General features: G+C 28.0%; 9 protein-coding genes across 10 annotated transcripts; 4 read left to right on the forward strand and 5 right to left on the reverse strand.

Moving 5' to 3' along the window:
* Positions 1-800: 800 nt before the first annotated feature.
* LOC109609069 (uncharacterized) lies at positions 801-4,441 on the reverse strand. Its single transcript, XM_020025690.2, has 3 exons — positions 3,983-4,441; positions 3,814-3,832; positions 801-1,415 (listed from the first exon to the last, which is right to left on the reverse strand). The coding sequence occupies exons 1-3, from the start codon at positions 4,148-4,150 to the stop codon at positions 1,285-1,287; spliced, it is 318 nt and encodes a 105-aa protein (XP_019881249.1). The 5' UTR covers positions 4,151-4,441; the 3' UTR covers positions 801-1,284.
* Positions 4,442-6,146: 1,705 nt separating this feature from the next.
* Positions 6,147-6,997, reverse strand: LOC109609080 (trafficking protein particle complex subunit 5). Its single transcript, XM_020025702.2, has 4 exons — positions 6,823-6,997; positions 6,643-6,769; positions 6,409-6,591; positions 6,147-6,346 (listed from the first exon to the last, which is right to left on the reverse strand). Exons 1-4 carry the CDS (start codon positions 6,975-6,977, stop codon positions 6,248-6,250), a joined length of 564 nt encoding a protein of 187 aa, XP_019881261.1. The 5' UTR covers positions 6,978-6,997; the 3' UTR covers positions 6,147-6,247.
* A 207-nt stretch (positions 6,998-7,204) lies between these two features.
* LOC109609074 (polyisoprenoid diphosphate/phosphate phosphohydrolase PLPP6) lies at positions 7,205-7,982 on the forward strand. Its single transcript, XM_020025695.2, has one exon. The coding sequence runs from the start codon at positions 7,221-7,223 to the stop codon at positions 7,857-7,859; it is 639 nt and encodes a 212-aa protein (XP_019881254.2). The 5' UTR covers positions 7,205-7,220; the 3' UTR covers positions 7,860-7,982.
* A 471-nt stretch (positions 7,983-8,453) lies between these two features.
* LOC109609044 (putative aldehyde dehydrogenase family 7 member A1 homolog) lies at positions 8,454-10,563 on the forward strand. The gene is made up of 7 exons (XM_020025655.2): positions 8,454-8,653; positions 8,707-9,141; positions 9,194-9,409; positions 9,470-9,649; positions 9,706-9,888; positions 9,951-10,157; positions 10,214-10,563. The coding sequence occupies exons 1-7, from the start codon at positions 8,477-8,479 to the stop codon at positions 10,424-10,426; spliced, it is 1,611 nt and encodes a 536-aa protein (XP_019881214.1). The 5' UTR covers positions 8,454-8,476; the 3' UTR covers positions 10,427-10,563.
* Positions 10,564-10,577: 14 nt separating this feature from the next.
* LOC109609043 (rRNA N6-adenosine-methyltransferase METTL5) lies at positions 10,578-11,674 on the reverse strand. The gene is made up of 4 exons (XM_020025654.2): positions 11,401-11,674; positions 11,123-11,340; positions 10,932-11,069; positions 10,578-10,876 (listed from the first exon to the last, which is right to left on the reverse strand). The coding sequence occupies exons 1-4, from the start codon at positions 11,533-11,535 to the stop codon at positions 10,726-10,728; spliced, it is 642 nt and encodes a 213-aa protein (XP_019881213.1). The 5' UTR covers positions 11,536-11,674; the 3' UTR covers positions 10,578-10,725.
* Positions 11,675-12,213: 539 nt separating this feature from the next.
* Positions 12,214-14,568, forward strand: LOC109609052 (uncharacterized). Its single transcript, XM_020025668.2, has 7 exons — positions 12,214-12,470; positions 12,527-12,697; positions 12,752-12,919; positions 12,971-13,324; positions 13,380-13,691; positions 14,010-14,130; positions 14,183-14,568. The coding sequence occupies exons 1-7, from the start codon at positions 12,318-12,320 to the stop codon at positions 14,548-14,550; spliced, it is 1,647 nt and encodes a 548-aa protein (XP_019881227.2). The 5' UTR covers positions 12,214-12,317; the 3' UTR covers positions 14,551-14,568.
* Position 14,569: 1 nt separating this feature from the next.
* Positions 14,570-17,407, reverse strand: LOC109609051 (serine/threonine-protein kinase Nek8). 2 transcript variants are annotated; one of them, XM_020025667.2, is made up of 14 exons: positions 17,300-17,407; positions 17,092-17,248; positions 16,844-17,035; positions 16,653-16,791; positions 16,464-16,592; positions 16,231-16,412; positions 16,046-16,179; positions 15,870-15,990; positions 15,688-15,815; positions 15,502-15,637; positions 15,108-15,447; positions 14,922-15,058; positions 14,720-14,873; positions 14,570-14,663 (listed from the first exon to the last, which is right to left on the reverse strand). In XM_020025667.2, the coding sequence occupies exons 1-14, from the start codon at positions 17,337-17,339 to the stop codon at positions 14,598-14,600; spliced, it is 2,055 nt and encodes a 684-aa protein (XP_019881226.2). In that variant the 5' UTR covers positions 17,340-17,407; the 3' UTR covers positions 14,570-14,597. The 2 variants fall into 2 exon arrangements, with proteins under 2 accessions (XP_019881226.2, XP_019881224.2); XM_020025665.2 differs by having other exon boundaries at positions 14,720-15,058.
* A 1,366-nt stretch (positions 17,408-18,773) lies between these two features.
* LOC109609063 (protein downstream neighbor of son homolog) lies at positions 18,774-20,760 on the forward strand. The gene is made up of 2 exons (XM_020025684.2): positions 18,774-19,943; positions 20,086-20,760. Exons 1-2 carry the CDS (start codon positions 18,849-18,851, stop codon positions 20,629-20,631), a joined length of 1,641 nt encoding a protein of 546 aa, XP_019881243.1. The 5' UTR covers positions 18,774-18,848; the 3' UTR covers positions 20,632-20,760.
* A 269-nt stretch (positions 20,761-21,029) lies between these two features.
* Positions 21,030-21,833, reverse strand: LOC109609082 (tubulin-specific chaperone A). The gene is made up of 2 exons (XM_020025703.2): positions 21,673-21,833; positions 21,030-21,591 (listed from the first exon to the last, which is right to left on the reverse strand). Exon 2 carries the CDS (start codon positions 21,553-21,555, stop codon positions 21,202-21,204), a length of 354 nt encoding a protein of 117 aa, XP_019881262.1. The 5' UTR covers positions 21,556-21,591; positions 21,673-21,833; the 3' UTR covers positions 21,030-21,201.
* Positions 21,834-26,987: the final 5,154 nt, after the last annotated feature.

Below are 26,987 nucleotides of genomic sequence, written 5' to 3' on the forward strand. Positions count from 1 at the left end.
AAGCCGATGCAACCAAAGAAGAGGAAAAGGCAAACTCAAGGATTGGCTAGGCAATTACAAAATGTACTAAATTTGAAAAAAGCAAGGATCAATTTTTGGAATTATGGGCAAATTGAAGACAAAGTGATTAAGGATAACTGTATTGTAATTTTTGTTAAAAAGCAGTGGGAGGAATATGGACACAATTTATATGAATGTGAGTACAATAATGCTGGACGGGAAGAAAATGTTATTGTTATTAATATAAAGAATACACATATGTTAAAAGATAATCAACTTTATAAGTTATTTACTCCATTTAGTAGTTCACATATATTATTTGATGGATTGAAATTAAAGTGTATATATAATGTAATAAAATATACAATGATTAAATAAATTGAGATTGTATTTTATTTTGTTACAATAAACTGTCATATTAATTAACTTATTTATGTAATTGGTAGTAAATTAAACACTATATTTAACAGCAAATTTATTATATATCTGTAATTACAACATAAAACTCTCAATATATTGCTACCTTGAACATACATTTATTTAAAGGACAAATTAAAGGTATTAGTGGGTCTTATAAATTTTGATTGTCAAGTTATTTAAATTAAGATATAGATCCACAGCTATACATAAATAAATTATAATCAGTCAAAAAAGTAGAGTATTTATAAAATATTACATAAGATTTATAAGTATAAAAGTTTCAAATTGTGTAAAAATATCAATAATTCAAGGTATACATTAGTTCTGTGAAAGGCTTTTTTTGATATGATAGATATTTAGGAAGTAATGAAAGACTCAGATTTGTATAAACATTCATTTTAAACAATGTACAGGAGATAACTTCTACAACAATACCAAATATCCAGCGACCTCACATACATGATACAATATATTGCTTTACCCAACATAATTATTAGTAATTTTTATTTATTCCGATTGTCTTAAATTTATTTAATTGTTTAATAAGATTATTTTATAAGTGAAGAAATTTCTTCTGTATTACATGAATGAAGTAATATTTTACTTGTTAATAATTGCTGTATTGTAAAATTTTCAGTGTATTTAAGGAATATACATATTTACAAAATATTATTTTTTTATATTAATTATTTGGTACTGTTATACGTACTCATTATTGCATTATATTTTAAACACCAGAGGAGAAAAACAATAATAAATTATGGCTACAGATAACATCAACATTATTTACTCAAAAAATATATAACAGCTCAACAAATAAACATTTAGACACAGATACACATTATATTACTTATTTCGCTCGTTTTAATTTCGATTTGTAACTGCGCTTTTCACCTGATTGGTACAATTACAAATTGTTGTAAAAATGCGTGTTGCAAACGTCCTTGCGGAGGACCGTGCCCTGCTGAATGATGCTCCAATTCTTTTCGTGCCATCTGTAATTAAAAACATTGTAAATTATTATAATAAATTATTATTTAAACAAATGTATTAATGTTTCTAAAATTTCTAAAAATTATGAACTGATGAGTTAAATGTTAATTATTTTCCTAATCGAACAAATTTAAATCATAATATAGACTTGTAATAATTGTTTACGAAATATTTACGAAAATAGTCTTTTTGTATGTTTTAAAAAAGTGTAATTACTTTTTTATTTATTTTCAGAAACTTTTTCCAATTTCATTATAGTCATAGATACCAGAATGCCGTTTGCACCAATCAATGTTTTAAGAGAATTTATTTCTGGATACTGAAGTCAATTTTTCACTATGTGATCGAGTAGGTAACAGCCAATGCAAGAAATTTAGGATACTCGGTACATATTACATATATTGCTTACAATATTTATAAATCCACTGTCAGGAAAATTCTCAAGCAAACAAGGAAGTAAAACATTTCATTAACTTCATAAAAAAAATTATTTCACGAAAATTATATTTCGCTCATTATCCATGTTTACATCATTCTCCAAAATTCGTCTCGATAAGGCGGGTAACTTTTGTCTCAGAGGAAATGTTTCCACAGCATCCTTTGAACAACCGTCGTCTATGAAATTCACATCTTTATAACTGAGTTTAGACAGTCACAAAATGCAACAAAAATGTATCAATGTCTAAAAGCCATTTATCTTCAGTAGAGACATAATTAATTACGATTTTATGAGAACAATTTCATATAAAAATTAGAGCAGCAAATAATTAGTTAAATTAATCTAATTTTATTTTTTGGGAATTTTTAGAGTTGATGTTAGTGTAACTAAAACATGAAGTAATTTACTTAACGAGGTAATTTGATCAAGGATTCGTTAATAGAAGCTTTTAAGGAAATTGTTTACAACTATATCCATTGCCTCTAAGCGTTTGAAAGTACGCAGACCATTTAAGTATCTGTTTAAATACACATGCAAATTTAAATAGTTCTATCAGAATAATTATAAGAACAAAACTTTTAAAATAGTAATATTTTGTTAGAATTTATTAATTCAATGAATTTGAAACTGAATGTTTAATCATTTGATACACTATTTACTTATAACTAAATATTTTTTAATATATAAATTCATGAAAATAGAATTATGTGATATAGGAACGAACGAAATATTTCATAAAATGCGACACCATAATCCATTTTAATGAATATTTTGTTATAACGAGCGACCTACTTAGAGAGTAGGTTGGCTGTAATTTAACGTGGTTTTGCCTTAAATGATAACGCTGCTCATAATTTGTGAGGAAATGGCTTGGACGAATTGTGTTTGAATAAATTAGCCTGGTGATGAATAATTTTTAGCACAAGTTTGGTTGAACCTAAAACTAAAAATCTCTAAAATTTCTATTTTAATCCATAAAATAATATAAATATCCACCAAAGGATTTTATAGATCAAGGAAAACTGTTTAAATTATCATCACTGGCTTTAAAAGGACATAGAACTTTTAAAGGGCGCCGAGAAGGGGAAATAAGGAAGGTGAAATATGAAATTAAAATCGATTTCAATATTTTCACAATATTAAATTTATGAATGTGTACTAAATGTTCTTTAATTCTAATAATTCGATCGATTATGGGATACAACTAAACAGTGTAATACCATAATGTTTGAAACAAAACATTCGTATCGATTATGCCCTATCGCAAAATATCCTTTAATAAAATAGATTAATATTTCATTATTGCAAATTTATATGTATTTTATATGTATAGCATATATCTAATAAAAATAAACACTATTACGTATAAATGTAAATCTCAAATAAGTTTAATTAAATAGTCAAAAGAAAAAGTATGAAATATTATTGCATAAGAAAACATAAGGTGCAGAATGTAATCACTATTCAGACACAGATATATAATAATTCAAACTACATGTGAAATAAATAAACTAAAGATATAAATAAAATACAGTATTATTAATATGTGTTATCAAAACTAAAAGCTAACTATAAGTTTTGTATATATTAGAATTACAAATAATTGCGTTTATTATTAGAAAAAAAGATAATTCTGATTATAATTTTATTTTAATAATGTAAATATTTATTTAACTATATTTATTTAAAAATATAAATATAAAAATTATGGACCTATATAAATGAACCACTTATTTATATAAGGCTACCACCACATTTAAAATTATTTACTCATTTAAATAGTAACAAAGATTACATTCAATGATAAAGTATAAACACAAAAATAATAAAAATCGAATTTTTAAGCTTATAAATTTAGTTCAAATTCAAACCACGCGCGCCCAACGATTACGTATTGATTTAATTTTGTATGCAAATACTTATATATTGCACTGCCCTATGATATAATTGAAAACACTTACTCTGTATTCCTAAAGCGTCCTGAAAAAAAGAAAGTAAAACAAATTAGAACAACAAATTCAGATATCTAACGAATAATATTAGTCGTAGTAAAGAAAAACAAACGTTTTATAAATTATTTCTCCTTGAATTGATAACTATTGCAATAAGTGAATAAGTTGGTTTACTCACCAATTTGCCTTTTTGTTTGTTTCCGTTTCTCTGTTCTGCTTCTCTTTGGGCCTCCTTGAATAATTCAGTCAAAAAATCGTTCACGTCCTGCATTTTTTCCGGATCATTTTTAAATTCTTGTATCCGCAGTTCTAATGGTGCATTTAACTCTAATTGTAAATCAGCCATTGTTGATTAGTTATTGCAATATATTACGTTTTCGCAAAAATAAATATTGTCACTATATATTTTATGTATATGATAAATATATAAATTACTTTAGGATTTATTTAGCACAACTCTTGTTGAGAAACATTTCTTGATGTGTTTCTATTGTCGTCAGAGACATTGTTTATTACTCAGTTCGAGGTAATGCAATTTATATGTCGCACTTAACAGCTGTGCGGCACGACCTGATACGTATTCAGTTGAGAACTGTGCGCTTATCTTTCAGTTGTTGGCGCTATCGCCACCACTACCGTCCTGCAAAGCTCCCCTTCCCTTCTCAGGATTCCTGCCTGTTCCCCAATCATTCGTCACTCATTCGTGCTTTGCCCAGGGTCTACCAGGGATTCACTGAAAAATTAACCCACATAAGTGAAACTTATGAGACGACAAAAAGTTTTATATAATTCTAAATTAACTAAATTTTATGGCCTGACATTATTATTTAGTATTAAATAAACCTGTGATGATTGATATCAAGTAAATATTTACTGAATTTACGATTGTCACGTGAACATGCAATAAATCTTAATTTTGAATCTAATCAACCATAGCTATATTAAAAAGTAATTATTTATGAATTATTAAAAATTCCCTATTTAATATCTATTCCATAAAATTAAATTTGACAAAATCTTTTTATGTATAATTTATTACACAAACTAGTTTTTAAAATAATCTTAAATTTCACATACGTTGTTTTAAAATATGTTAAATTTCCTCAATTTTTTATTGAGATAGAATACGTGTATAAAAAGTGAGTGACAGATGAAAAAGGGTAAATCGGTCAAGTATTCCATTGTATCTGCAGACACAATATATAACATGTTATATCCACCTAACTGATACGCCCAATATTTACAAAGACTCATCAGAGCATTCACCCATGTCTACGGGTGAATTGGCATTATCATGCGTGAATTAATATGAATTCGCACCAGTGATCTTAGGTAGACGTTTATATTATTTTGGGTGTATTGATCACTGTATCGCGAAATGGATGTGGTCAACCCATTAATATAACAGATCACCATTTAGATTACGTATTTTTATGGCATCATTGCTATTTCAGTTATTACATAATATTGGATGATGATATGGTAAATAAAATAATTCTATTTTTATTTCCGATCCATATGAATTAATTTATTTAGTACCAGCTTCCTTTTTCGATTCATAGACAATATCAACTCAAATAAAATTGTTGTTTACACATACATATTATACTTTTACTGTAAAAAAAATAATAATTGATATTTTCAAAACAATTACAGTAATTGATGTAGATTTGTTTTTCAATATTTTAAGTCACTACAGGCTTTATGTATGTGTATAAACAACATAATGTTTCCCCTTAAGGAATAAGAAACTTTTTAATATTGTATATTAACACACTATAAGCGGGTCGGGTAAAAATACCCGTCTCGAGAACTGTTAATTATTATCGGTCCGGGTAATTTTTACCTTTTTGAATGTATTTACTTTAAAAACGAGGTGAGTTAATTTTATTCTATTGGTTTACATACGGAACTGAAAGAATTATCTCTTAGTTTTTGTTATCATTCAATAACTTAATTTGGACTATTTTGTTACCCGCCTATAGTGTGTTAATAGGTATCACTATTATAAATAAAAATGCTGAGTTAATTAAAAAATAAATATATAAACTAAAGAGTTACTGTATATCTTTTAATTCATATTCATAAAGTGGATTTAATAAACATAAGTTGCATTAGAAAAATAGGAAATAATATAATCTAGAAGTGTTTTTGAACAGATTTTTGTTTGCACTTTATTTATTTTTCTGATCTGATTTTATATATTGATTAACAAATTTTTGGCATCTTAACTATGATAAAAGATAAATAAAATAATATTCCAAGTATAAATAAACTTGGGAAATTTTTGTGTTTGAATTATGTTTTTAATATATATAAAAACGAAGCATTTAAATTAGAAATAGTTTTCAATGATCTATTTATATTTTATTATATACAAAATTAATAAATAGAGAAATATTTTAGATATTCCTAGAGTAATGAAATATTTGCAAATAATAAATTATCTTTCTTCTAATTGTTTGTCTCTTGCAACTACAGCATCATCAAACTTCACCATGTATGTAGTTCCTTTGTGCCAATGTGCAGTAACTTTGGCAGCCTGTAATATATATTTATGCAGTTATAATATAATAGTAATAATAATAATAAGTATTAACTTACAAATCCTGTGCCAGTAAGAACAGCTTCAATTATTCCTGCTATGAAAACGGCACAATTCAAGCTGCTTTTGTCTTTTGGAACAGATATGAACCGATTAACTAAAGGATCCTTTTCCATCAGATAATAAGTATTTTCATCATCATTAGAATGTTCCAGTTTGTCAGCTTCTCTTCCAAACAACGCCTGTCAATTATAAATTAAATACTTCACACATACTATTTTCACAAATGTTACCTTCCACAATGTTGACTTAACAAACAAGAGTATATTCAATAGTTTAATTTCTCGTTTACCATTGCGTTCTCGGACAAAATACAGGTCTATTAATTTAACACCAACTTTTCGTCCTAATTCATGAAGCCTTAAATGAATTAATAAGAATAAACATTTTTAAGTCACATAAATCAGGTATACCTATTTTGTAATTCTGGTACTGTTTGTGATTTATTTTGACAATATTGTACCACTTCAGAAAACAACAAAGCAAAGCAACTTAATGAAACTTCCCCCTTGCCTCGACTTAGGGGTTTATCCAAAATGCTCAAACGATTTCTATTTGATAAACTCATTTTTCACAATTATTTACAAATCAACATCAGTAATAGGTTATGTTAAGTTGTCAGTGTAAATGAACTACTGTGACAGTAGTACTGTCATGCGTAAATTGAATTTCCAGTTGAAACAATGCATCTGAATATATACCTGTCAAATTTTGTCTCCCGATAAAGAATTTTAATTTAAATATTATGTAAATAAAATTCATTTCCAAATATTCTTAATCAGTTCTCAGTTAAATACTAAAGTGATTCAACATGTCAGACAAAAGAAAAGTGCCACCACTTCTGAAGCAAATACTAAGTGAAGATGAAAAATTTACTAAAAAGTTCGTCTTATGGGCTCATAAGTACGCACCACTCACATCTCTAAAAACTCACTACAAAGCATTGGAAATATCCTGCCATGGTATTCCATGGTTTGTGTTTTGGATTGCATTTACATGGTTCTTCAATGATAATTCACTTCTCCAACTGCAAGTCAACATGCTACTTGGATTATTCCTGGACATCATATTTGTTGCTGTTGCCAAAGCGTACTTCAGAAGACGACGCCCTGTAGCCAACACAGATGATGCATTGGGACAAATTGGACCAGATGTATTTAGTTTTCCATCTGGACATGCCAGTCGAGCAGTGATGGTTACCTTTATCTTCATTAATTTGTATCCATTACCTGTATTTTGCATCCCTCCATTATTGGCATGGTCTACATCCATTTGCATAAGCAGAGTACTTATGAATCGACATTATTTATTAGATGTTGCAGGTGGATGTTTATTAGGAGTCTTGGAAGGATTGCTTCTGGAATTATTGTGGCTAGAGGAGGGAACTGCTAAATCTATCATGTCAATGATTTCAGATGAGAAAATTGATGGTGGTGAATATCATGTGTGATATAATATAGTATTTAAAATTTTGTTTAGACTTTTGTGTTGTTTTGATTTGAAAAATTAAAGTGTACACATCAAAAAATTGTGTCATGTTTTTATGGAATAATATATTTATGTGTTATAAATGTATTTTACTTATATTTCACCTTTACCTACCATTTATACTTATTTAATCTTAATAAGAATAAAATAAATAAATTAAAATTTACAGAAGATGATTTCATGACTTGATATTAAATCAGTAAATTAACTTTTGCGATTAAACATAATAATGTTCAAATTAAATAAATTAGCGAATATTGAATTTTTAATTTAAATTTTATCAATGTGTATTAATAGAACATTAAAAATATGTTTACAAATCATTGAATTTCTAAGATTTGTTAAAATTAACAAACATCTGAACTTTTGCAATAATTATTTTACTAATGGAATACAAACATTAACTGTTAACAATGTAAGGAAAAACACTAGAATTCCTTTGGTACTTATCTTCATTGCCGATATGTAAATATGTCATAATATTTTCTTGATAACACCATAAGAACAACAAATCACTGAACCATAAATAACTGATAAATAGTTTAATCTTCAGTTGCCAAGAGTGAATCGTCCGTCGTAATGCACTTTATAGCTAAACCTGTTAAGCTATATTCTTTGTATAAGAATTTTGTTTCAATAAGAGCAATGAGTTCCGAATTTCTAATAAAAGATTCCAAATATTCATTCTTAAAAGACTTAGGTCTAAGTGATACAAATTCGGGTGTGTATGATGGAAAATGGAAAGGCAGTGGCCCGGTAATAATTCTGTTTTTAATTACTTAAAATATACTTAGTCATTTATTTTATAGGTTGTCAAGTCTATTTGCCCCAGCAATGGAAAAGTAATAGCACAAGTAACCACTGGAACTGTTGACGATTATCAATCTTGTGTAAAAGCTTCAGAATCAGCATGGAATATTTGGGCTGATCTCCCTGCTCCTAGACGTGGTGAAATTGTAAGACAAATCGGTGATGCTCTTAGAAGTAAATTGGTTCCTTTAGGCCAATTAGTGTCTCTTGAAATGGGAAAAATATTACCTGAAGGCATTGGCGAAGTTCAAGAGTACGTAGACATTTGCGACTATGCTGTTGGACTATCCAGAACATTAGCTGGTGCTATTTACCCATCTGAAAGACCTGGACATGTTCTTTTGGAAAAATGGAACCCTCTAGGATTGATTGGTGTTATTTCCGCATTTAACTTTCCGATTGCCGTATATGGTTGGAACAGCGCTATAGCAATGGTAAATCCATAAATAATTAAGCTATATAATGTATGTTAAAGAATACTTTTAGGTGTGTGGAAATACTGTTTTGTGGAAAGGAGCCGAAACGACACCGTTAGTATCAGTTGCGACTACCAGAATTGTAGCTGAAGTTTTGGAAAAAAATAAATTACCCGGAGCAATTGCCTCTTTGTGTTGCGGTGGTGCTGATGTGGGAAAAGCAATGGCTGCAGACTCAAGAATCAAACTACTCTCTTTTACTGGAAGTTCCCAAATTGGTCAACAGGTAATTTATAGTTTTAAATTAATTTAAAATATATTTGATTAGAGTGATGTATATGTGTAGGTTGGAGTGGAAGTGCAAAAAAGGTTTGGTAAACATCTTTTGGAATTAGGTGGTAACAACGCTCTGATCATTGCTGATGATGCGGATTTAAACATGGTTGTTCAGGCCACACTATTTGCTTGTGTTGGTACAGCAGGCCAAAGATGCACAACAACAAGAAGATTAATTCTTCACAAAAACGTAAGGAAAATATCTGATTAAATTAAAAAACGTTTCCCTAAAACAATATGATACAGGTTTATGATGAGGTCTTGACAAGACTGAAAAAGGCCTATCAACAAGTTCAAAACCGAATTGGTGATCCTTTAGAGTCTAACACTCTTATAGGACCACTTCACAGTGAACAATCTCTTCAGAAATACAAAGACACCATCGCTGAAATAAAGAAACAAGGCGGTAAAATAGAAATAGGAGGAAATGTAAGTAACAAATCCGTAGTCAGTTTAGAGAATAATTATATGTGACAAATTTTAAATTTTAGGTTTTGAACACACCGGGATATTTCGTGGAACCTACAATAGTGACTGGTCTTAAACACGATTGTAATTTGGTGCACAACGAATGTTTCGCACCAATCGTGTATGTTCTAAAAACGGACAGTGTAGACGAAGCCATTTCCTGGAACAATGAAGTGCCTCAAGGTTTGTCATCCAGTATATTCACTCAAAATATTGAAAATATATTCAAGGTAAGCTTTTACATGACATTTGTAAATAACTCTTTTAATATGATTTTATTTTACAGTGGATAGGTCCTAAAGGTTCAGACTGCGGCATTGTAAACGTTAATATTCCCACTTCTGGTGCTGAAATTGGTGGTGCCTTTGGTGGTGAGAAACATACAGGAGGTGGAAGAGAATCTGGCAGTGATGCTTGGAAACAATACATGAGAAGATCCACCATTACCATTAACCACTCTAAAGAACTACCCCTGGCCCAAGGAATAAAATTTGAATGAAATTACTTTTGTACAATCATTTTTATAAAATATAATTTTAAGTTTTAATAGATTTATGTAATGTTCACATGAAGTAAGTTGGTTCTTGCTATTTTTAAATTTGAAAAAATTTAAATTTTAGATATACAATTTTAAAACCAAAATAAAAGACTTATTTATCCCTTATTTATTTTTATTTGACTTATATAAACACTCAACAATTAAAAAAATGACTTCAAATAAAATAGGAATTTAGGAAACTAAAAACTTTATGAAAAGAATATAAAATTTAATTTTTGAAATTTGCTTTTGTACAGATTTTAATGATTTACTTGAAACCTGTAAAAGTCTACCTCAATGTCTACAGATTTTTTTTTATGAAATTTGTATGTTGAAGGTAAATCATACCTTAACTCTGCAAGTACTTCACCCTTGCCCCCTAATGACTCTACACATTTCAAGACATGAGACCTGTAATATAATATAATTGAACTTATATTATTAAAATAATTAAAATAATACAAACCTTGTTGATGTTTTATGTAAAGAGTAAACAACATTATTTGACAGTTGAAATGCACTTTCTAGGAACTTCATATCCACACCAGCATTTTTGGTACCAAAGGGTGGATTCATAATTACTGTGTCAAAAAGCTTATTCAACCTGCAAATATTATATTATAAAGATATTTCATAACCTATTTAATATCTACTTACCTACTGTCTGATGAATGTTTCAGAATGTCACACTGAACAATATCAATATTTGTAAGTTCATGGTCCTCAATATTCTCTAAGCAAATATCTATAGCATCTGCATCTATTTCAAAACCAACTACCTGTGCTGCTTCTAAAACAGATGCACCTATTGTCAATGCACCACAACCACTTCCTAAATCTGCCACAATTTTTCCTTCTATATCTCCATATTGTGACTAAAAGTACAATATTATTAAAATTACAATAATATATGCATTAATAATTGTATTTTTTACTTGTATGGTGTATAAAATATGAGAACCAAGATGGGATGGGGTCACATATTGTTCCAGTGAAACTTTGGGCCTTTCAAATTCAGATAGACATTGTAAACGTTCCTCCAAATACTTAAGTTTCATGCATGGAAACATTTTTCCTACTTGAGATCAAATCTTGGTAACACTGGTAAAATTAAATTTCCAAAGGAAGAGTCCTGTGTTATAAAATAACCAGTAGACTGTTGATTAGCTGTTTGTAGGGCAGATCTTTGTGCAGAATTTAAGGAATGTCCGTCAGTTCCTGTTGTAACTGTAGATCCTAGTACAGGCAAAGGCGAGTGTAAGCTTGAATCTACCCCCTTTTTTAACAGTAACTGCTTTTTAATTTGGAGCTCCTCTAGAATTTTTTGATGATTAATTTCTAAAAAATAAAATTATTAATTATGTTTTGTACTATTTTTAAGGAAAATTTGGTACCTCGCTGTGGTTTTTGAGGGAAAGCCATTAAAAAATAAATCAAAACAATATCAATAACAAAAACATATAGGTTAATTCTATCCCCTTCGTCGGATTTTTAGGTTAGTTGACCATTGGTATCCCTGATTTTGAAAAATATTTGGATCAAGAACGTTTCTTTCACCACCACTTAATAGGCGCTTATTTCCTACTACGATTTATAACGTATGAATTACAAAACTAACGTACATTACATTCAATAAAACTGTGAATAAATCAGAGGTAAAGTAAACTGCTTTCTTCTTTTCTGAATTTAAATATCTCGCAACAACGTGCGCAGTTAAATGCGCAACGGATAACATTGAGGACAATTTTTTTTCCGTTTTGTTTACTCTGTCATTTCAAAAAGTTAGGTTACCAAAAATGTATACACAATAACAAATCTTTAATATTAACTGTATATCTTAACAACGTTAAACATGAAATCAAGCAGTCAGTTTTCAAAATCGACGCCATCGACGTCCTCCTGTAATTCGAAAAACAAAAAATCTAGCAAAGATAGAGAGAAAAGAAAATCTCAAACTAGCCAATCTGAAAACAATGGATCTAACGAAAAAGAATCTCCAAATAAGGTAGGGACAAAGCAGTGAAAAAAAGAAAAAATAGTTTTAATAAATTATGCTTTTAGGAAAGTGGTTCAGGGCAATATGCTGGAATTGGTGCAGAATCAATTTTAAATTATGCTGAACATTTGTCTGAAGACATATCATCAGCCATCATTGATGATATGAACAAATCTGAAGAGATTTGTAATGTCCTTGCAGAAGATATAAATTATAAACTGAGATATATTATCCATGTATGATATTAAAATATATATAATTGCATTGTTTCACATGTAAGTGTATTTTAGGATGCCTTACTTAAAGCTAAACTTTCTGGTAGAGATAAAATAAATTCAAAGGACATAGAAGAGACTTTTGAAACTTTACATATTGAAAAAGTTTATGGTGCTCCTACCAGTCCAAATTGGCTTACTTTACCAGACCAACCGGGAACAGTTAATACATTGTACTTAGAAGTATATATTTTATAATTATAATTATTTTTTAATAAGCTTTATTTTTTATAGGATGCAAAGATCAACTTAATTGAACTAGCTGAAGAGGAAGCTTCTTATATCCAACCTGGTAAACCTATTATAACAAAAACCTGGTATCCTGAAGAAGTGAGCAGTACATTAAAAGAATATTTTACCATTGTGTGTCAGAGTATTATCAGTTCTGACCCTGACATAAGAGCAGCTGCTTTAGAAGATATTAGTGAGAATTCAAATATAGGCCCAATAATTGAATGGTTTTATCATTTTGGATATTTTTTATTATCCAAAGATATAACTTATGATTGCTTGACATTAAGAGCATTAGATTTAATTGACACATTAGAAAGTAGTCCTCTGGGCAGTGCAAATGTATCTGAAAAACAGGTTGGTGTTTATTAATAAATTTAATTTTTTTTTATTGCAAATTAATTTTTTTTAGTTAAAATTATTAGTGAGATTAATTCTGCAGAGGTTGCTACAATCTGTTACAACAGAAGAAGTCCTGAAACCAATGTGTTCTCTTCTTAGTATTCTTTGTTTGAGGGTACCAATTAAAGAATTTGTAATTAAGAAAATTAAACAAAAAATTAATGAAATTCCTGGACTATGTGAGAATTTTTGTCTTCCTATTTTAACGACTGTGTATTATCTTGGGGTGGATGCAATTATGGAAATTTTTCTTCCTAATTTAAACTTTTTCATAGAACAAGTCATGGAGAAGAGAAATAAAGACTTGACTCAAATTATGTTGGTAAGTAATATAGTAAATTAAAAATTCACCCAGGCACAACAATATAATATTTCTTTTGTTTATTGTTCTATTTAAATAAAATTGTATGACATCAATTTAGATTCAGAAATAATTTATTTAGAACCATAAAGTTATATTTATTTAAATATAATATAAAATAAATATTATTTATTACGTACATTAAATTAAAAATATGATATAAGATATTTTTTTAAAATAATTTCACTTTTATAAATATATATATATTTATGTCCATTAAACCGTATTAAATATTTATTGATTGGTTTATTGTTATTTGCTAAAAGTGATATTTTGTAGGGAATTTATAATATAATCTGTAGAACAGGTTTATATGATTCTTCTGTACATGAGTTATTTTTTAAAGCATTTGAAGATGTTCTAGTCATGTTTTGGAGGCCAATACATAATCAAAACAATGGTAAGGTTAAACAATTCAGAAATATTATAATATTTTAATAAATAATATTTAGATTGCACCAAGGAAGAACCTAATTTTATCAGAATGAAGGCGGAATTAATCAAAACGCGAAAGAAGATACAATATACCCCAAAAGGGTCATATTCATATACTGATTTAACAGAACTGATGTCACCAAGACAAGGTGCAAGTTTTACTCACAAGAAGTCACACAATGTTGAAGAGGTGTTTGATTTACCAACTAAGGATTGTCCAGTGAAGAGAATTTTGGATCAACAGAGGTCATCATTTAAGTATTATGGAAATGAAACACATGTGACTATAGGTAAAACCACATTGTTGTTACCAGTATTAACTTATTTTAAAAACAAAAAGAGGCCAAAATGTGCAGGTCATTCATTATTATCATATAATATTTAATAAATTATATAAATTTAATTTTGAATTATTTATTGTATAAAATTTAATTAGCTACATTGTGGAGTATTTGGTAGTTCTATTTCAACATGGTGAGTAGTTGTAGTTTTGGAAACCTATAAAAACCATCTCTTCTACTATAATAAATCACATATATAAAATATCTACTTACAAAATTATGACTTGAAGAATTGACGTCCTCTGTATATTTCAGACATGGAGGTACTGTCGTATTTATTACTACAAGTACACTGTTGCGAATAGCTCTCACATTAAAAATATATAGTGAATATCCATTTATTAAATTTGCTTTTGATGAATACAAACTGAAACTTTTAAAGTAATAAAATAATAGAATACCATTGGTAACGTACGCTAAAATACTAGTTGGGTTTTTGAATATGATATTTTTATTTGACTTTTCTTCATTTGTGTACTTGGTGGTCCCCCAGAGCCACATTACATTTTCAACATCAACCGCTGTAGAAAAAAATCTATCGCAAGAAATCATCTACAATAAAAAAGTAAGAATATTACTTTATTTGAATTTTATTTTATACTTTTATTTTTTTGTTGAATGGGATAACTTGAATATTGCTACTATTTTTATTTAGTTTTCCGAATTGATGTTCTTCGTTAAGACCGATTCTTAATATATCACCGTTTTCTAAAAGAACAATAGAATGTTCTTCTCCTACACACATTTGGCGGATGTTAGCTTGCTCTAGATTTATTTTCTGAAACGTTGTGACATTAGTTTCGTTGGATATTCCCAACTTACAGTACATATTATTTCCACAGGCGTAAAATTCATCACTCCATGACTGAATAACTGTGGCGTCTTTGTAGCAACACACTACTTTAATTTTTATTGGTAATGTAACTGTCATGGGTTTTAAACTAAAATGGACAATTATTTCTTCATAATTATTTTCCTATGATTAATATTGTTACCATCTTTCTCTATATCCCTGACCCAAGGCGCCCGTGATCGATGTACCCCAAGTAAACAATTTTCCCTCCCTGCTGACCGCCGCTGCGTGATAGAATCCACAAGAAATGTGTTTTATTTTCACAGTTGTTAAAATATCTGCAAGGTTAGAATGTATAAAATTATTTTATTTAAAAGAAATAAATTACTTATAATTGTTGGTGTCATGCATGAATTTAAATCCGAGTTTCCCAGACAACCTTGGCTACCATCGCCACAACTAAATACATAACCGTAATAACTTAGAAATAGACTGAACCCATTTCCTGCTTCTGCACTACAATGTGAATATCTTCATTTAATTCAATATTAATATTGTAATCATATTTACCTCACGATATGCTTATCGTTTAAATAATTTATGCATACTGGCTGATTTCTATGATTATCATCAGTATTCGAATAGCCAAGTTGGCCATATGAATTGTTTCCGTATGCGTACACCAAATGATCTGATTTAAAATAATACTTTACTATGTGTTAGAAAATTTTTTATACTACTTTTACCGGATGTCACTATGATTGTGTGGGTGGTACTTGATGAAAGATGTAAAATATTTTTGGGAGGTATATCTATTACTTCAATTTTAGGAAAATCAAACTCTGTTATTTTATATAAAATTGATCTCTCCCGGGGGATACTACAATAAAGATTGTCATTTATAATATGTTAACATTAACATATTGCGCACCTATTGGAAGAAATGGTCGAATTTAAATATTCATTCTTTTTAATTTTTGCTAAAATATGAGGAATTATAGATTTTTCCAAACTTAAAGCCGAAGGTCTATCTGCGACATTTTTTTGAAGTATGGCGCGTATCACATTTTGTGTATCTTTGGAATACATGTTTGGTATATTTTCATATTGACACTAAAATTAATTATTTGCCTAACATTATTTTTATTTTATTTTAATACTTACTGCTGTTATTTTTTGTACTAATAGTGGTAATGTTGGTGCTTCGAATGGTCTTTTTAAGCATGCTAGTTCGTATAGAATACATCCTATAGCCCACACATCTGATTTTTCATTGTATTTATATCCTTCGCACTGAAATTTCAATGTTTTATTGAGCAAAATATAAAATTATTTCATTTTAATTTAAGTTACTATTTCCGGACTTAAATAATACGGTGTCCCAACAACAGTTTGAGCTTGAGATCTTGTATTTAACATTTTGGATATGCCAAAATCACCGACTTTAATTGTGCCGTCCTGTGTCAAAAATATATTCGCGGTTTTTAAATCTCTGAAACAAAAATTGTTTTGCATTTAATATACATTCATACACCCTTTAAAACCTGTGAATAATTTTTTTGAGATGCATGTAAGCAATGGCACCACAAATTTCTAATATTATTGTTAAAATACCCCTCTCCGTAAAAACATCGTTATTATTTTTCTTCGCGTTTATTAATTGGCCGAGATTTCCTCCATCCGCATACTCCATTATTATTATTAAAGAATCATTATTTTGAAAATTTCCCAGATACCTAAAATTATCCTAATAAAATAATTTTTCATTAATTTTTTGAAATTTTTGTTATACTTGATGATGTTCGGATGCGATAATGTCGATATTATATTAACTTCATTAAAAGCAGACAATTTTTGAGTGTTGTCCATATCTATCGTAAGTATTTCCTTCATAACTACAAGTTTGTCGTCTTGTAGTCGTTTGCATAAAGTGGCAGTACCGAATGAACCTGAAACATTGTTTAACTTGATAACAGTAATTAATTTACTAATTAATATACCTTTTCCGACTATTTTTAACTTCTCGTATCCCTCAACCATTGTTGCACTGGTTTAAATGATTTATATTTACTTATGTTTGCGTTTAGTTAACCATGGTGACTATCTAGTAAATCCAAAACCAATATACTCCTATAAATATTTAAGTATATGTGCATAATTGTATCGTTTTGTGTAGGTAACATAAATATATTACAAATATTTATTTTAGAGTTCCTTTGTTCCATATTGAAAAGTGTGCAGCTGTTTATCTTAAATTTGTTTGTAGAACGTGGGTTTTAAATAAATTAACTAAAACAAAATATGGCTAAGGCTTTTATATCGTACGTAGATGTAATATTATTGTAATATTTTTAATAAATACTTATTACGACTTTTTGATCGGTAGCCCCTTGATCTGTTTCGTTAAGATTATGATATACATACAGTTTTAAGGATTCTAATTACGCATTATGATTCCAAAAATACATTATCCAACTGTAATTTATTTACAGTATCGCTTTAATAATTATTTTGTAAAATTTAATAATAACCAATTTTTAAAAATTCCCAACAAATAATTTTTTATTAATTCATTTATAATTAACTATCGCTTATCATTAACAAATTATTTGTTAATTCGGTTATTAATTAATTAAAAGGTGCATTTTCAGTTGTATTCAGTGTATCAGTTGTAATTTTTCGTTTTTAGTTTTAATTTAAATTTTATTAATAAATGTGTTCTACTTTTAAATAAATTGTTATTTAATCATTTTAATTTGAATTTACATAACATTAATTATTTTATATATATTATATTAACTGATATAATAATTTAAAATACCAAAAATTATATAACATAATTAATGTAACTTAATAAATGGTATTTTTTGATAAATTATTACTTTAATTTTAATTAATTAATCAATCTTTAATTAAAAAATAATATTAGATGACAGTAATTATATTGTAACATTTATTATATTAATAAATACATATATAATAATTTAAGATATCAAAATAAATAGAGTTAAAATCTATTTTCAACGTTCTATGTGTTTTCTTATGCTTAAAATTTAAAATAAATGGTGCTTCATTTTAGTTTTTAGCTATATATTTTAACTTATAGTTAATTCAATATTATTATTATAAAATATTAAAATTGTTAATAAATTAATTAAAATGTTAATAAATAGATTTTATTTTTATTTTAATGGAAGAAACACTGTTGAAATTCTTTTAAAAAAATATGTGTTTGAAGAAATCCTATGTAAGATAAATGAGTGTAAAATTATTTTACTGTATCTTTAAATAAAAATTTTATACTAACTATGGATAAAAAATAATTGTAGCGTAAGAATGTACATTTTTATAAATATCTCCAAATCTTAGCATATTTATTTAATTTTAAAGAGGTTCAGTTTACACAAACTTTGATAGTTGATATATTTGACCTATTGCGTATACTTTAGATCTACCAACTCTAACGTTTTTTCTTTGTTAGTTTTTTATTGGTTATGTTTTGAATTATTAAATATAGAGTCTTCAACCATAGACTTTATTTGCAGAGCTATGCCGGAGAGCCCAAGTAAATCTGCCCCAAAATGGCATCACCCAAAAGATGTTATGAAAATTCACAAGTTAAAACTTAAAAAGAAACAATTGCAGGCCAGAATCAATAACTCTTCGCCAAAACCTGTTGAACAAATTTCGACACCTTTTGAAGATGTCTTTTGTGCCCGCAAAAGGAAAAATCCTTTTCTGGCAGCCAACGAGTGTAAAAAGTCGAAACCTGAAATTTCTAGTGTTTTGGATGAGTCTAGTGATCAAACACTGTTTAAACTTTTAAATCAAACCCCTCCAAGAACTACAACAAATGATTCCTTAACATCATTTAATAATATTTTAAATAAAATTAATGAAAATAGTGACAATAAGGAGAATGATGGTGTGGAGGTTGTAAAGGCTCAGGGTGAAAAATGGTTACCCATTGACTGGGGACTGAAAAATAAGGTTCGATTACTTTCTGAAAAACCATTTCCCTGGAATCAAAAACTAAAACTGAGTGAAGAGGCCTCTGGGATAACAGGTTTTACAAGGTGTTTAGACTCCAATTGTGAAACAAAACTTGACACATCACCAAATGCAAAATTTCACCAGTGCTGTTTATATTGGCAACAGCCTTCATTACCTTGGCTAAATCTCTTCCCTAGAACCACCACTAAAGCCACACAAGCTGGTGCTAGTTGTGTAACCAATTCAGCAGTCAGAGACAGCTTACAAGCAGCTTGGTCTGATAGTTTAAGATCTCTATTTCAACTGCTAAGAACAAGACAATGTCCATATTTTTATGCTTGTGCAAACAATTTTACTGTTTTATTTAGAGCGTCGGGGATTTGCGGTTATAGGGATGTTCACGCACTGATTACTCCAACAACAAGAGGCTTCAGACAGATGTTGAATCAAGAGAAGATTGAATTTACAATGCCACTGAAGAAGAGAAAAATGTCTGATCAAGGGTTAGGCACTGAAGATTCATCAGAAAATGACAAAAAAGAAGTACAGGAGGAAAAACCTGATGAAGAAGAGGAGGAAGCTCCTGATGAAAAATGGATGAAGACTATGGGAATTAATGCTGATGATATAAAACAAATTAATTATACTCAGGTATAAAATTATTTTATTTAAGTTTTTACTTAGGGTCTTATTTAATATTCACTAGATAAACATAATAGGTTTATACTAATCAATTCATAACATAAAATTATGAATTTAGAGTACCAATTATTGATAAAATATGCGTTTTTAGGAAAAAATTATATATAAATCAGAATGCCAAGTAGATAACAGTGAACAGAGCTTGGTATTAGTTGAGGGCGTGGAAGTCCATGCTCTGTACAACTTCTTGATAAACTGTAAAAGTGCAACCGCTGCGACTGGTGCTCTGGCCGGAATTCCGCCGACACTGCTTGCTCCGGTCGCTTTCCACGGTGCTACCTTGAGTTCCCTAAAGGTGCGGGAAAACAAAGTACATATAGATGACGCTAATTACTACTCGCTAGATCTAACAGGACCAATTTTACCAAGTACAATGCACAGTTTATTTGCTTTAAATGAGCCTGATCATAGTATGACTATTACATTTAACAGTGTAGTGAGCACAAATTCTTTTAGTAAAATTACTAGTGATGATTTGGAGAGTGAGGGCAGTGTAGTCTTTGGAAAAGAGAATTTATCTGATTGTGGACTAAATTCTAAGGTGCTAGAACATTTTAGTGAACCTGATAACAAGCATATTACCAGTGTGGAATGCATAAAATATATAAGTGAGAACAGAACATACACTTGGACTTAATTATAAGTGTTAGTAATTTTAGTATGTGATTAGTATTGTAATAATTTATTATTGTTTTAAGAATTATTTAAGTCACTATTTATATTAATTACTAACAACATAAGATTGCAATAAAATATTTTTAATGTCTATTATATCAAAAATCTAATAAAATTTGTTTGGTCAAAAAAAAAAAAAAAAATGAAATAAATTATTCACTTAAATAAGATTTTGTATTTAAAAATGATATTTCTCACAAATTTTCAGATTTTCATGATAGCCATATATATATATATATATATATATATATATATATACATATTTTAATTTATTTACAGTAATTTCTGGTAAAATGATAAATTATTACTTTATAAAATAAAAGACTAGAATAATAATTTGTGGGCAATAAAACATCTAACTCAAGCATATATAAAAATTTATTAAGATGTAACAAAAAATTGAAGAATATCAAAAAAATCAGTGATAAAATCTGTTCACAACTGATTATTATCACAGTTTAGTCCGCTGATTTTTAAAATCTACCAGATTAAAAAATATTAAATATAAAGAATAAAAAAGTTTGGATCCAATTTAAGTAGTTATGACTTCAGTGGATGATGGTAATTGAAGTTTTGCATCTTCCAATATTTTCTTTGCATTAATATATTCTTCATTTTCTGCCAAGTCTGCCTCTGTCTCCAAAATTTTGACCAATTCATCATATGCTACTTTAAGTCTTCGTTGACAATCAGGCACCATCATCAGTGATTCTTGTAAGACTTCTTCTTGCTTACGTATTTCATATTCATCTTTACCATCTTGCTTGTACTTCTCTATTCTCGCTCTTTGCTGTTCAGCTTCTTTTTCATATACTGTCTTTTCTTTGGCCAATCTTTTGGCAACACCTGCCTTAATTTTGATGGTTCTTATTCTTGGATCAGCCATTATAGTCACTGTTTTCGAAAACTCTTTTAGAATATGCTATAAAAAACACGAATTCTTTATTTTCAGTAGATATTTGTATACTTTATGAACAAAGAAAGATAAAAATTTAACACTTACATTTGACAGAAGTTTAAATTCGCCGATTCCTTGTATCAGAAATGACTCACTCACCCACACGATGATTTTGACATATGTGCTTTCGAAGGTATCTCGTTCATATGTTTTGATTATAATTTATTTTATTACTTTCTGTTAAACTTGTGAAGTAAAACATGAATTAGTTGTTTCAGAATTATAGAAAAAACATTTAAATTTAATAAAATAATATATTCGTAAATTATAGAAATCTATAATTTTGCAGATTGTATTTCATTCTCCGGCTAATAGATGGAAGTCTAGTTTTCCAAGGCAGACTAAGATAATTGAAATTATATACATTGAAATTTAATGTACGGAATGTTAGAAATTAAATTTTATTAACACGTTGTCCACCGGCGGGTCACTACGCAACAACACACACGTTTGCTCATGGACACACATGTTTTACTTGGAGACCGCTTGCACACCGGTGGGCATAATTTAAATACAATTTAATATAGTAGTCGATTCGCCGCTCCCTCGAAGAGATATTGTAAATCTAGGGGTTAAATAATGTCTGCCTCAAATTACTGTACACTAAAAAAATATTTAAAAAATAATATACGTAATTAACAATGCCTGTCCCTATGTGAGAAATACTATTTTGAAATGCGGTCTTCAATGTGTTAAAACCTATATTTTAAAGCAATATTAAAGGTGAATGAAAAAAGTTATAATTTAATCGAGAGAAACAATACATTTTATTTTTATGTTAATAGAAAAAATTTTAACCTAAAAAAGTTAAATAAATTCTTATGAACAATTTGAACAAATTTTTAAATTTAACTAACGTTAAGTCGCAATTCCGTACCTAATTTCTGCAGTTTACTTAAGTAATATCACTATTTTGAAGTGCATTAGCGAGGTTTGTATTCCAATAAATAAAAATTATTCAAACAACAAACTGTGAATGCATGTTACATAAAAATTAGGTAAATAATAAAAAATAATAATATCGTTTAAAATATAATTTTAGTGGTAAACAGTTTTCTTAATATCTGTAAAAAATGTTAATTAGTTAAAATAACTTGTTTACAATTATTTATTTACACTATATACGTGCTCTTCCAGTTCACTAAATGGCGTATTACTTGTACAAGTATCTGAATATTTATATTTTGGTTATAGCGATGCCATTTAGTTTATTTAAACATATTAATGGTGTTATATAAGTTATAATACCAAATAACACAATTTAAATAGCGATGACGAAGGATCATTTATTATAACTAATTTTTTATTATATTTTTATTCTAAGTATTACCAAATGCAGGTTAAAGTGATTTATTTATTAATTTGATTAATAAAATTGATATCTATAGTGGGCTTGAACTGAAATTTTTATGTTTTATTAAATTTACTGTAGGTTCTAATTTTAATCTGCAATATTGAAATATATTCAAAATTGTTCCAAATTATTTATTCAATTGTAAATCATGAAAATATACAATATTTATTCATAAGAATTAAAAGTAAGTAAACAAATACTTTTAATACTCATATATTATTTACTGCTATATCTTTTGGCACAAAATTCATTAATTTTATCATGAACGAAGTTTTAAGAGTATTAGTATACTATTGTTGAAAAATACGATAATTTTTGCTGTCTTTAACAGTTAAATTCATAGAAAGAATATGATTTTTAATATTTCTGGAGAATTGTGAATATGCATAATTTTTTATGAACCAGAGAATATTGTCGAATATAAGAAACTTTCCTAAAAAAATGTAAGAATTGAAAATTTAGGAAAATTTTTTATGTGTTGTTTCTGAGAAACAGTTTATCTAACATTAATCAGACACCACTTTTAAATTATTATCAGTTAATTGAAAAAAAAATGTTTTACTCTTTAGAAGTCATCACACAATCGTAATAAGATACACCTTCTTCGTGAAAATCAGGTCATTCACAGCATAAACCGAGACACACCTACAGTCTGTAGGCCATAGGTTTGTGTTATTTCGTATTTATATTTTGGAGCCAATTAACAATATGTTTATCATAGTGAAAAAGTAAATTTTTTAAACTTCAATTATACGGACATAATATATGTTTTTAAAATTATTTAAATTTGACATATTAGAACATTTAAATTAATTTATAGTCATTTAAAATGATATTTGAAATAATAATTATTAATAAACTGATAATGTGATTTAATTTTAATTAATTTAGTTTATCATACACCGGCTATGTTATCAACTAATTTATATTATATGCCATTAATATACTGAAAATTAGTTGATAACATGTCGTGTTAAATAATATAAAATTGTTCTGTGAACTCGTTTAATGTTAAATTTAATAAATACATTTGATAAATCATTAAGTGGACTTTAAATTCAGATTGTGTATATATGCGTTTATTTAAAATTGTACTCATTCACAAAGACAACAAGTTATGAATTGTCATTTTTTCCAGATTTATGTGCAGATTCGCTGGTTCAAAGTTTCTTGGGATTTCGTTTTAGGGGCACGTTTCTGCGTCATTTAAAGGTCAAATGTCACATGCTGTAAATAAGATATGTGGAAACTTATTGATAACGAATCAAAAATAATAAATTCTTAGAAAACAACAGTCATCACTGTAAAATTAAGAAATTTGAATTTGATATTGCCATATAAAAAGAATGAATTTGTCATCTGTAATTATTCATCAGTGATAATTAAATAGTATTTAATTATTTTGATATTATTTATTTTATATCACACCACTATTTTATAAGAGTCACTCAATATTTGGTACATTATAATTTGCACGTATTTTAATAATGAATGAAACATTTAAATAAAAATAGATAACAGTAAATAAATAAACAACATCAAGGCCTCGTCGTATGTGTGACACCATAATATTAGGTAAAAGAACCACTCAGACTAAGAATAGGAACCTGCCAGGTGGGCACGAGGTACCCACGTGAACCAAACGATACGGGCATAAAAACAGAAGACCGCAGTAAACGTTCCTGCAACATGTATATTCAAACTAAAATAAGATAGTAAACAAGTGTATTGTTGCATATAATTCCATCATCTAATTATATCCATAACAAAAACACAATGATAAAATAACTTATGGCTTATTGCTTATTTTATTTAAATAAATTCATAGACTGTTTAATACTTTTATTATGTATTAGATTAAAGATCAGGAAATGTATTAAATGAAATATATTTGTTGAAAACTGGTAGCAAATATTCCTAGAAACCTTTTGGAGAAGTTTGTAATTATATTTGTGAATCATATAAAGCCTTACGAAGGACCATACAGTAATTGGTTATTTGCAAGTAAATCAATTAATTAACAACTAAATATAAAATTCGCGGTCAACAACAAGAAATATTGTGAAGTAAAAAATTACAAAAAATAGTATTACATTTCAGATTTCTATTTAATGTTAAATAACGTATATAATCGTTTCACCGCTCCCAATAAATTTATTATTACTTAAAAATTTGTATACTATAAAGTATGCAAAATATTATAAAATAAAATGAATATTCAAGAAGTATAAAATGACTTGAATTTTATTATGTGTGCTTTATATGTATAATGTAATTTATATATAAGTAAAATTAATTACTAATTAGTTTACTTAAATCTATTTAACTTCGATGTCTAACATTTAATTAAATTTTGACTTTAATAAAAGTCATATGAAACAATTTTATTTAGTACAGCAAATAATTTATTTGATACAAGTAATTTTTAATGATTAATTATTTTATTTTAAATAAGATAAAGATGTTTAAAAAATCTACTTAAATATCAGATACTCTAATAAAATTTGTAATTAAGTAAATGTTATTTATTTATATGTTCGTACAGTTTAATTTGTATTTTTTTAAATGTTTAGTAAAGTCAAATTATCTCATTCAATTATGAGGTTGTCACCAGGTAAACATTACCTGTCGTTCTTTGTTTTTGTTTACTTTGAACTATTGTCTAGAATTTTAGTCAATAAAACTGTACTTTATTGACGCAAAGTCCCAATACTTGTTTCGTATTTTCTTATCTTGAAGAGATAACTTATGTAGATGAATTAATTTCAGATTTATTATAATTTAAAAACATCTATTTGTTTTTTCGCCAAGTTGCTTTAATTTGTTTGTTTCTTTTTCTTTTATAGACTGTGGACCTGATTAAATAAAATGTATAATGTGCCTGAGTTATGACTCAATTAATAAAGAACTAGCTTTAGGTGGCTTCCCCTTGCATATGGAAAAGTTCTATAAGTATGATACCAATGCATCCACTTTAAACATTTCCACTGTTGTATTCAGGAGGTTAAACAAATCATTTTACATGAGTAGATACATCCTTAAGCTACTTAATTCTATTTTGTCGCTCAGTATGTAGAAAAGGAACACTAAAATTGAGAATTCCATAAACTCAAATGATTAAGAACATCTCTTTTTATAAATTTTTCTCAATACCTGTGTCTATAATTTGTTGTGGTGAACGTGACATCAACAATATACATTTAATCGTGATGTGAAACAATAAGCATTCAATTTACAATTGAGATTTCCATGAACTATCCCTGAGTAAATTGTAAAATTGAAAAATGCAAATGTCTAACAAATCTGACATTGGTATTTATTATTATTATTATTATAACTGAGAAGCTCTTAAATAAAAGCTTTTTTGTGTATTCCATTATTGACGTTATATTTTAATCAAATTCTTATTACAAAATTGTTATTTTAATATTTGATATTTTCAGAATATTAAAAGTAATTATTTCAACATTATGCCCCGATTATAAAATATTGTAACAAGCTAATAACGTTCGTTTATACGTATATAATATGCATTTACAGTAATACAAATCAATAATAACGACAAACGTATTGACTGATTCTCTAGTGGGGTTCTAGAATATTCCAAGAACCGAACGATGCGTAGATTTAAAAGGAACCTGAAACTATTTAAAACAGTTTACCATGTTCACATCGATGGTTAGGTGTTAAAAAAAGCAGCAACAAAATAGTTACACTAAAAATAGTATAACCAAATATAACAAATAATTAATCGAATACATTTTGAAATCATGCAACAGCTGATGATTACAAAAGTGGGCCGGTACTAATGATGCGAATTAATATTAAAAACATCGATGATGCGTTTAAGGATATCTGCAGAACCGCATATTTTTTGGTTCTTAATGTCTTCGCCGAGAATAATGTTGAGTACTATCAGCGTGTGTAACCGTAGTCACGTGACCGGTACGTTCTTATTTAAGTCCTGCGGAGACTGTCACTTATATTAGTACGATTTTATCACTAA

The sequence above is a fragment of the Aethina tumida genome, chromosome 3 (assembly GCF_024364675.1).
Source record: "Aethina tumida isolate Nest 87 chromosome 3, icAetTumi1.1, whole genome shotgun sequence".
NCBI lineage: Eukaryota > Metazoa > Arthropoda > Insecta > Coleoptera > Nitidulidae > Aethina > Aethina tumida.